Source organism: Labeo rohita, chromosome 7, assembly GCF_022985175.1.
Source record: "Labeo rohita strain BAU-BD-2019 chromosome 7, IGBB_LRoh.1.0, whole genome shotgun sequence".
Classification (NCBI taxonomy): domain Eukaryota; kingdom Metazoa; phylum Chordata; class Actinopteri; order Cypriniformes; family Cyprinidae; genus Labeo; species Labeo rohita.
This window is the reverse complement of record NC_066875.1, coordinates 32289533-32300885: the sequence shown is the minus strand read 5'-3', so window position 1 is coordinate 32300885 and position 11353 is coordinate 32289533. Positions and strand designations below refer to the sequence as shown.

The window sequence follows — 11353 nt, the reverse complement described above, 5'->3', positions numbered from 1 at the left end:
TCAGTGATTGTGTTTCATGAATTATGTTAATGCACTCTCAGGTTTACGTGCCTTTCAGAATTCCAAACGAGGCAGCTAACAGGATGCAGAATTGCAATCATACATTTGAATTTAAGGACGTATTCATTAAATAATTGTCTAGAAAAGGAGGGTTTGAAAGGAATGAAGGCTTGACAAAGTATTGTCTAAAAGTTACATTTTTTTTGAAAAAATGTTGAGAATTGTAATCTTACAAATCTTGAAAATATATAATGGTTTCAACAAAAATATGAAACTTTTTTTGAGCAACAAGTCAGCATATTACAATTATTTCTAAAGAATGGTGTGATACCAAAGATAACAAGAACTCAGCATCCGCTCTAATCTCTCAGAAAACTCTTTGTATTTGTGTTGGTTTTCAAAACAGTGTCACCAATCTTGCCCTTTTGTGCAACAGCAGCCTCTCAGGGTAAGTGATCTTTAAATCTAATAGAGGGTTTGCACTTACGTGACCGTTTGGTCAGTCACGCAGACGCACAGCCATATTGGAGATACTCGGATGTAATCAACAGCATTGATTGCACAGTGTATGTACTACTGAATACATTGCTAATTTACGCTGTCTAACCATTGGAAAAAACACTTAGTAAGCAGGAAAAGGTGCAATATTTTGACAAACTAAAGTTAATAGGTGGTAAGGATAAGAACCAACAGTATTAAAGGAGAAGTTCACTTCCAGAACAAAAGTTTTACTTCCAAACTGCAGTTTAAATGCAGCTTCAAAGGGATCTAAATGATCCCAGTCGAGAAAGAAGTGTCTTATCTAGCAAAACAGCTGTTCGTTTTCTAAATAAATTGACAATTTATATGCTTTTTAACCTTAAATGTCTGCATGTCTGCATGAACTCTGTTTTTTCCAGTTTAAGACAGTTAGGGTATGTCGAAAAACTCCCATTTAATTTTCTTCCCCAACTTTAAAATCATCCTACATCGCTGCAGAAGTACCGACCCAGTGTTTACAAAGTGAACACGCAAAGGAGATCAAATGCCCTTTACAAACAAAAGGTAAAGCAGTGATGTAGGATGATTTTGAAGTTGAAGAAGAAAATGAGATGGGAGTTTTTCGACACACCCTAACTGTATTGACCTGGATTACGCAGAGTATGTATGCGCATCGCAGAGATGAGACAAGCATTTGAGGTTAAAAAGACCCTTCTTCCTTAGCTGGGATCATTTAGAGTCATTTGAAGCTGCATTTAAACTACATTTTGGAATTTCAAACTTGGGGACACCATAATTCCTGAAATGTTTTCCGCAAGAAACAATTTCTTATTGACTAAAGAAAGAAAGACATGACATCTTGGAAGACAAAGGGGTGAGTAAATTAGCTATAAATTTTTGTTTTGGAAGTGAACTAATCCTTTAATTAAGAGATTAGCCTAATATTTCACCTTCCTGACCAGAAATGATAAGGACAAACATAAATGTTGTCAAGATTCTTGCCCTGCAAATCCTGGTTCAGTTTGGCCAACCACAAATGCCTTTTGTTCCTCAGTTTTTTGCACTCTTCTACTTGATTTGTCATAACTTTTGGCAGTCTATAGTACTCCAATTTTTTCTGGTCTGACCGATTAGTACAGCCCAAAACATGACAAAAATTCATGATAAAAACATGACAAAAATTCACAGCCTGGTGTGAATAGACCCTTAGGGATTTATTGTTTTGATTCTAAAGCGTCATCGCACTGAATTTTCACGTTCAGTGTTTCAATGGCCTTTTCACACTGAACACGAAAATTTGGCGCGAATGTTCAGCATGATGACGCTTTTGAATCAAAACAATAGATCCCTCTAGGGATATTTACACCAGCCACGATCATTCGCGGCATGAAAAAGCCTTAATTCCAAATGATAAATTAAAAGGGAGCCAGTTATTAAATTCAGAATTTTGCCCAACTCTGATGTATTATACTGATCTAATAAACGTACTGCACCACTGGTCTATACAATGTTTAAAAGTATGAAATGGCTCATTATAAATAAAGGTTGTATACTGGTATGGCAAAATAAATGTGCGCTACTTCAGCACATTAGTATCCCAGTTGTCCCCATATAATTGATATGCCCAATTTGCAAAAAGTTTCAGAAAGGTTGCTGAGCTAAACACAAGAAAAGTGCTTAATATTAGTCTGAATTAAAATCCCCAACCAAATATAGCTTGAAAAATGCAAAACGTACAAATTCTAACAAATTGGTTAAACATTGTTGCAGTGAGTCCTTGTGTATTTAACAATAGCAAGCCTTGTGACTGACACATTGTATATTAATACTTATTCAGAAGCAAATTTCTGTGTTTAATGTAAATAATTTCACGCTAATTTACTTTTAAGTGATATTCCATATTCACACATGCATAATTTACATTTATTCAACTGGTACAAATTTACGTGTATTGATAAAAAATAAATTATGATAAGTGCACATATAGATCTTAAACACAAGACAGCATAGGTAAATATAGCTCCTCCCACAATCCATAAAAGCTACACACCATGTTAACAATGGTCACACTCTAATGCGCTATATATTTGCACATTCAAATACAGTCATACTAAAATAAGTTGAGCTTCCAGCTGTTCGAAACAACCAGGAGCTTTACCTGCACTGCTGCTGGGCTGAACACCAAGTCTAGATGAAGCTCCAGAGGAAGTTGAGGAGCTAGGCAAGGACGGGAACAGAGGCAGAGCCCCTAGAGCTTTCCCTAACAGCCTAGGTCCCATCGTCAACACCCGTACCTTCACATCCCGGTAACAGTGGTTGATCATCCGCAGGTGAACGTTCACCTTTGTCTTAATCCGTATGAGACACTTCACCATGGTTTCAGAATGTTGTCGCTAACGTGTGTGATGTTCTCAGCCCTGCGTAAGTGTATCACCACTAGACCCCTTTCCTCCCTCTATCCTCCTGAACAAAAACGACATAACACAATGTTGTGTGTGTGTTTGTAAAAGCGAGTGTGAGAAAGCGAGAACACCCTAAAGCCCTAAAGCTCCCTAAGTCACCATGCATGCTCCAGCCCCCTCAAACCCATTATGGGCTGTAACAAAAGAGCACATACACAGCACACACTCATTCTAACACAAACCACATGACATACATGGACAGGCTCTCTATTTATAGACTGTGTAATAATAGCACTGTTGATTCTTGTAGTTGAACAAGTTTGTCAGTCCTCATTGTCTCTGTATTTTCTTGTGTATGACAAATTGTCAGGCCACATGTAGGTTATTTAAAGCTTTGAGTTTCCGGTAGCATTTACTTAGTACTTTAATCTAGTAAGTGATTTTAAATATACTGGTACATGTTTTTGCAAGCACATTGTCTAATGTATTTTAGAATTGGACTTTCTGTACAGAGCAGTTACTAGAATAAAACTAACCTTAAACTCAAAATATAAAACACACTTACACAGTACCCTCACAAACAGACAAACACAACCATGGTGACATTTGGCAGTGTCAGTAAAGTGACTGGAACAGGTGAATGTCTGGTCACATTGTGCACAATGAAAGCAGCTCTCATGTTACACAGAGCAATGGAGAGAGATGTGGTGTAGTGTATTCCTACCCCAGTCAAGAGCACTCTTTTGTTAAGTGTAATGGGGTCAGTAAGATTTCTCTTTTTTTTTTAAGAAATTAATATTTTTGTTCAGCAAGGACACATTAAATAAAAAAGAGTTCTACTAAAATATTAAACAGCACTGTTTTCAACGTTTATTTAAAAAAATCTTGATCACAAAATCAGCATATTAGACTTCTTTCTGAAGGATAATGTGACACTGAAGACTGAAGTAATGACTGCTTAAAATTCAGCTTTGCCATCACAAGAATAAATTACATTTGAAATTAAGTTATTTTTTTTAACAAGTTTTTTAGCAATATTCTAATAATATTAAATAAACACTAAATTGTACTAATAATAAAATTTCACAAATATTACTGTTTTACTGTATTTTTAACAAAAGAAATGCAGTCTTGGTAAACATAAGAAACTTCTTGCAAAAACAATATTAAATCTAACCAACTCCAAAATGTTGAACACATGTAAAAATAAAGGTGCTTCACAATTCCATAAAAAAAGGCCTTTTTTATCTAAATGGTTCCATAAAGAACCTTTAGCATCTGAAAAACCTTTCTCTTTCACTAATGGTTCTTTGTGGCGAATGAAGGTTCTTCAGATTGTAAAAAGTAAGAACCAGATGGTTCTTTAAAGAACCTTTGATTGAAAGGTTCTTTATGAAACCAAAAATGGATCTTCTATGGCATTGCTGAAAATAACCTTTTAAAGCACCTTTATTTTTAAGAGTGTCGTATGTGGGTTTTTATCTAATTGTGTGTTTTAAAGGAGCAGTTCAATTTACAGATAATGTACTCACCCTGTTGTCATCCAAGATGTTTATGCCTTTATTTCTTCAGTCATAAAGAAATAATAAAACATTTCAGGAATTATCTCCGTAGTAGACTTCAGTGGTGCCTGTGAGTCTGAACATCCAAAATGCAGTTTTAATTCAGCTTCGAAGGGCTCTAAATGATCTCAGCCAAGGAATAAGGGTCTTATCTATTGAAATAAGCAGTCTTTTCTAAAAAAAAACAAACAAAAAAAATTAATATACTTTTTAACCTCAAATGCTTGTCTTGTTTAACTCTGCTATGCACATGCGTAATCTGTGTAATCCGGGTCAATACAGTTAGAGTAGGTCATTTTCTCCTTCAACTTCAAAATCGTCCTACCTGTTTTACCCTTTTTTTTTTTTTTTTTTTGTAAAGGGCGTTTGATCATTTATGCATATTCAATGTAAACACTGGGTCAGTACTTCTGCAGTGACTGAAGAAAGAAACGCATGAACATCTTAGATGACAACAGGGTGAGTACACTATCTGTAAATTTTTGTTCTGGAAGCTACTCCTTTAAGTTGAATAAAATGTTTAAAAAAAACACTGCACCCTGAATTGGAATTTTACAACTCATTTGTGAATTGTAAAAAAACAAAAAAAACTATATTTAAAATATTGTCCGGCATTAAAAACCTACTGCACATTAAGATTCAGTAAGGACACAATAATGAACCCAAGTGGAATGATAAACCAAACCAAATATCTCCAGGGTGCTTTTATTATATAGTCACCCCATGAGACGAAAAACAATGTTATACCACAAGATGGCAGCATTTCAGAGCTTACGGACCAACATACCTGGCCTTGGGTTGCATTGAATTCTGAAGACACAGAATGCACTAACTTTGTTTTTCTAGTCACAGTGCTGCTTGCTACCTCAATTTGAAGTCAATTCAGTATTTGTTCTTACACCGTGTCTACTCTGGACACAGCAATTGTGACGCCGCTCCGCTTCTCAACAGCTTCAGGCTGTTTACACTGGACGCGACAAAGCAACCATTGCAAATCATCATCAGTACGTCACAAATAGAACAAATCATCAGTTTACTGTCAGTAATTTGTTGTGTCATCCAGTGTAGACAGCATAACTGATTATAATGGGTTCTATAGTATTTCGTCACATTGCACCGCAACGCTCACATCCGGTGTAGACACTTGTTAGAAAGTGGCAATATATCTTATATAAGTTGATATGTTTGTGTGTGCACAGGCTTGACTATACATGTGAGATCCAACAGCCCTCACTATTCAAAAATGTTGTCACTAATATAGTTGAACACAGACTAGTAAAGACTAGAAAAAAAGATATATCAATCAGCCAAATCATGTTTATATTTAAAAATGTTGTTTAGAGCATGTTTCTATGAGAGATGTGTTTAGGGGGTGAGTTTGAGAATAGAAAATATCATTCCCTGATATAAAACCAATGGAAGTCTATGAGATGTCCTGACTAAGACAGTGAAACATTTGTGTGTCTGTGCTTATAGGTACATGGGCTTACCCTCCATGATGGAAATGTGGACTGCTCTCCTTCGTGTTCGGGGAACGCTACTCTGTCGTGGGCCGTGAGTGATAGAGGGACAACTCCTGCTGGGGACCAGCCCAGCCCTGAAAACACAAAAAGATGAGATATATCAATTGGCACACTGTCAGGTATATTAAAACTTTCAAGGAAACTAGACAGCATTGTGAAGACTCACCTGTGAATCTCTGGAGGCTCTCGTCTGATTTTGGCACTCTGTTCCATCACTTCCTTGGCCACTTTTCCACTTTAAGATAAATTATGTAACCAAAATATGAGCGACGCTTACAGCTAATCCATTAATTAGCATATATTCAAAACACAGACCTAATTAAGCAGAGCTGACAAACCCATGGGGTTCACTTAATAACCACCAAAGCACATAATACTCACCTATATCTAAAGCGGCTCCCTTTGAAGAAAAGATTACTACTGGATACGGTGCGAACTTGACTTGATTTCTCAAACCTGTAAGAAATAAAGTAAATAAGACAGATAGATTTAAATAAATAAATACATACATATTTGAGTCTATATAAATGATTATTTTTATTAATACAAATTATTAAAATAATTATCCACAATTCAGTCTGTAATTTATAATATTCAAGATTCTGATTTGTAATGTTCTTCAATAAAAGTAATTTGAGGTAAAACAATATGATTTCAATTTATATCTTGATTTTTTTGTGATGAATAAAAAGAGGGTATTTGCGATTTGTTTTTTTTTTCCTCACAATTCTGACATTTTTTTTACAACCTCTGAGTGACTTTTTTCTCAGAATTGTGAGATATAAACTTGCAGTTGCGAGTTATAAAGTCAGATTTGCGAGATATAAAGTGACAATTCTGACTTTTTTCTCAGAATTGTGTGATATAAATTCAAATAAGGTTAAATTTGCAAGATAAAAACTAGAGGATACAAACTTGCAACTCTGACTTTTTTCTCACAATTCTGAGATATAATTGTAAGTCCAATTTTGAGGGGAAAAAACTGATATGTTCTCAGAATTGTGAGTTTATATCTCACAATTCTAACTTAATAAAATTGCGTGTTGTAAAGTCAGAATTGCAAGATATAAACTCACAATTCTGAGAAAAAATCACAATTGTGATTCTTGTGATTTTTATCTATAATAGTAATTCTGAATCACAGAATTGCGACTGTATTTCTCAGAATTGTGAGTTTATATGTCGCAATTCTGACTTTACATCACGCATTTTTGAAAAAAATAGAATTTTGAGATGAAAAGTCCCAATTACCTTTTTATATTTCCTATTCAGTGGTGGAAACGGGCTTCCATAGGTTTTGAACATTTGAATTAAGTTAAAAGTTTTTAATATTCGGAACTTTAGGTAATACTGTAGCCCCCTTTGAAGTTTGCGGAGTCCAGTTACAAAAGTCAGTTAAAAAAAAAAAAAAAAAAAAAAAAGTTGATTGGTCTAATTTAAATCCGTAAAGTAAGACTTTGTTTATGCAGCTGGCTGAGAACCACTAGTCTTAACTAATACACATAGGTAAGAAGTTTATGTCCATGTTTGAGTTTCATTTCAGCCTGATAGGTCAAGAAGGTTATGTGAACTTACTGGTAGAAAGCTTGGTTTTCCACCCCGCACTTCCATAAATGTTTGCAGGCCTCAGGTGTTGGAGCAAAGTAAGTCAAGATGATCTTTTGATCCTTAGTAAAGGTCACAAGAGGTCAGTAAGTGTTAACATTTCATTTTTGACTATTTGTTCCTCCGCATTACCTGGTTCTGCCTTGATTTCACCCACCTCTTGATGAGTTGCATATATATGAAATGTCTTTCCTTCGAACTTTAATTTGGTCACCTCATTCCTGTAAAATATGACAAAACACTGTCATAAACACACAGTCATTTGACCTTGACGTCTAAGCAAATGAAAATGATATGAGAGATTAATTTCCCCTCTCTTACCATTTGAGGAAATGAATCCTCCTGTTCCCCTGTAGTACCACAAAGCCAAATGGGGTAAATGCAAGAAATGCTGCATTGCCGGATACATCCTGTGATTAAAAAATAAAGAAATAAATAACAATTACTGTACTGTAATTTCTTTATCAGTGTAAAAATTCATTTTAAAAGACTTTCAGTTCGGAAAACTCTGTTGGACTTGATTTCCTGGATATGGGGAGCTGATAAGTTTTGTTACCTTGCATGGGTGTGGATCTACTCCATATGTTTCGAGAGTCTGCGCTTTCCTTAAGAAATTCAGCTCAGCTGTCTCAGGACTCTGGCCTCTGTAGGAAAAGAACAGACTAGTTAATTGGCTGCATTTGTTCTGGGAGATAAATTTCATACATTCCATTTAATCTCTCTATTACAAACCCAGCATCCCTTTAAAAAGAGTGGCACATGATAGGCTAATTAAATGTAAGCTTACGTCAGCTCGGATTTGTGAATCTCAGCAATGCGGCGCTCCAGGCGCTCAGAATGCTTGGGAAAAAACTGAAACTTAGAGCTGTAACCTTCCGGATGCTTCCCCCGGGTCATAATCTCCAATCTCAGCTAAAAAATATGAGAGAGAATGAAACAAAACCAGTGTCATCTTGAGAGTCTTGTCTTACAGTAACGCCATTTATATATAACAAAGCTCTTGAGAAGCCATAATGCAAGAAATACTGTAAAAAAAAAATGGCTGCTGTGACTGTTGTTACCCTGCAGAATGAATGCAGCCAATGTAGCAGCGTCTGAACTTTTGCACAGGAGTCGGCCATGATACAAGTCTCTTTTAATCTGTAGGAAGACCAGGTATCTGAAAACAACACAGAGAATGTAATAAACTGTGCTATTCACAAATACATCAGAGAATTGTACAACTCTCTGTAACTTGTGTAATATAATTCCATGTAGTTCTTTCTTTGTATATGTTGCTTTACTAAATATATCAATTTGAAAAATGGACTACATAGTAATGAGCTGTACCTAGTGATCTCTTCTTTTAGAGCGGCAGGGTCCGGAGGATAGAATTTAACACGCAAACACATAGTGTAGGGTGGCTGGGCTGGGACATAAAACATTCACGTAGGTATAATTAAGCAGTCAGTATAATCTTTTGGGAATTACGAAGGATATGAATGCAAAGATTTTTCTGTTTACAACATGTATAAGAAGGATGTAGGTGGGATTTTCCACATACAGTGTGACTTACATCTCATTTGTTTGGCAATTGTCTTGCTGAACTCCAGCCAATGCTGAAACAACAAAGTCAAAAAGATATTATGTCTATAATGCAGATGGGGATTCCAGTTTAACACATTGTTATGAGCAGTATTGTCAACTGATGACTGTTCACCACATTACACATCTATTGCATCACACCTTGCAGCTCTTCATCTGAATAAGCATGTGATCATTGCGTGTCCTGCTTCAAGCTCGTACACAAATATTAACATTGATACAGTCATCAGGCATGTTTAATTATAGGTGAGAGTTGGAATATGTATTAGCATCAAATGTATCAGGGTAAATAGGTACCATGAATATACGTGATCAGTTGATTGTATTGTCTGAAGGTCTATGTTTTCACAGTTGCAGATTTGTTGACAGGATTTTTTTGTTTTTCTAAAAATTATTTTATGTTGCTGAATAATCCACAAGTTTTGTACACTACTAACAACTCATAATATATTTACAGTTGAGGTCAAAAGTTTATTCTGCGGAATCTGCAAAATGTTAATTATTTTACCAAAATAAGAGGGATTATACAAAATGCATGTTGTTGTTTATTTAGTACTGACCTTAATAAGACATTTATAATGTGTTCTGTTCAAAAGTTTCACCCCCGGCTCCTAATGCATTGTTTTCCTTCTGGAGCATCGGTGAGCGTTTAAACCTTCTGTAATAGTTGCATATGAGTCCCTCAGTTGTCCTCAGTGTGAAAAGATGGATCTCAAAATCATACAGTCATTGTTGCAAAGGGTTCAAATACACAAAAATGCTGTGAGTCCTGAAGGATTTTTTTTATAACTGTTCAGGACAAACAAGGGACTCATGAACAACTATCACTAAACAAAAAAAAACACAGCTGTGGATCATTCAGGTAACAACACAGTATTAAGAGTCAAGGGGATGTAAACTTTTGAACGGGGTCATTTTTATAAATTCAACTATTATTTTCTCTTGTAGAATATGTTTATATATAAATATATGTAATATATGTAGTAGAATATATGAGATCTTTTTCAGGTCAGTACTAATAAACAATAACATGCATTTTGTATAATCCCTTTAATTTTGGTAAAATGTTTGCAAATTCTGAAAGGGGGATGTACACTTTTGACCTCAGCTGTATACTATAGGAACTCACCCGTTGCTTCTCTGGATCCACAAATCTGATGCCAAAGTAGTCTTTCTCCAGCAGGTTTAGATGCTGACAGACCTGCTCAAACAGCCATTGACCTTTTGCATCCCTCTGAAACAGAGAGACATGGGAATCAATGTGACAATGCTTGTACACAGTCCTTGAGATCATATTAGATCATTTCTGTTCACATCAGTATAATATACAGTATTTAATATCACTTAACTTTCTTTGCTGGCATCCCATTTAATTCAAGTTTAGCTCTACGGTGTACTATTTTTAAACTGTGTAATGCTTTGGAAACAGGAAAACTTTTAAAAATTTTAGCTCTTGAACAAAAATCCAATACTACCCTTTCTTTTACACAGGATGGCTTTAATGTTACCCAAATGCATTCGGTTGATGTCTAATCTTCTATATTTTATATTGTAGGCAAAAAGCAGGGTATACAGCGGATTCACAGCACCAAATATGACAACACAGCATAAAAAGTCATAATGAGTTACCAAAATTCAAACATAATGGCTTTAATGTTGCCCAAATTCACTCTGTTGATGTATAACGTACTGTATATTGTACCCTAGAAAGCATTTTTGCTTAATGTGAACAGCTTAAGATATACAGCAGGGTCACTGAATCTTACAATAAATGATAGAGGTTACCAAAACCTGTTACCCCTCTCCATTTCACACATAATAGCTTTAATGTTACAAAAAATCTTTCTGGTGATGTCTAACCTCCTGTGTTTTATATCCTAGAAGGCATTTTCCTCTTAAGTGAACATGTTCACATATGGGTCACCAAATACGGAAAAGAAATAGCATTAGAGGTTACCAAAATCCATTACCCTTCTTTATTTTACACTTAATGGCTTTAATATTACCCAAACTCACTCTAGTGATGTCTAACCTCCTGTATTTTATGTTTTAGAAAGAATTTTTGCCTGATGTGAACAGCTCCAGATATATAGCAGGGTCACTGAATCTGATAACACAGCATAATAAGATACCAAAATCTTTTACTCCCTTTTATTTCATGCACAATTGCTTTAATGTTACCTACATTCTTTCTGAT

At 35.3% G+C, this 11353-nt stretch overlaps 1 protein-coding gene across 1 annotated transcript in view; it reads right to left on the bottom strand.

The window, feature by feature from the left end:
* The window catches only part of frmd5b (FERM domain containing 5b), a 29213-nt gene that overhangs the window by 4199 nt on the left and 13661 nt on the right, over positions 1–11353 (bottom strand). The window contains 13 exon segments of the mRNA XM_051115644.1: positions 5935–6041; positions 6134–6202; positions 6349–6423; positions 7543–7634; positions 7730–7793; positions 7894–7982; positions 8129–8216; positions 8360–8460; positions 8462–8484; positions 8634–8731; positions 8902–8980; positions 9128–9170; positions 10286–10390. Of these exon segments, the coding sequence (XP_050971601.1) occupies positions 5935–6041; positions 6134–6202; positions 6349–6423; positions 7543–7634; positions 7730–7793; positions 7894–7982; positions 8129–8216; positions 8360–8460; positions 8462–8484; positions 8634–8731; positions 8902–8980; positions 9128–9170; positions 10286–10390 (1033 nt within the window).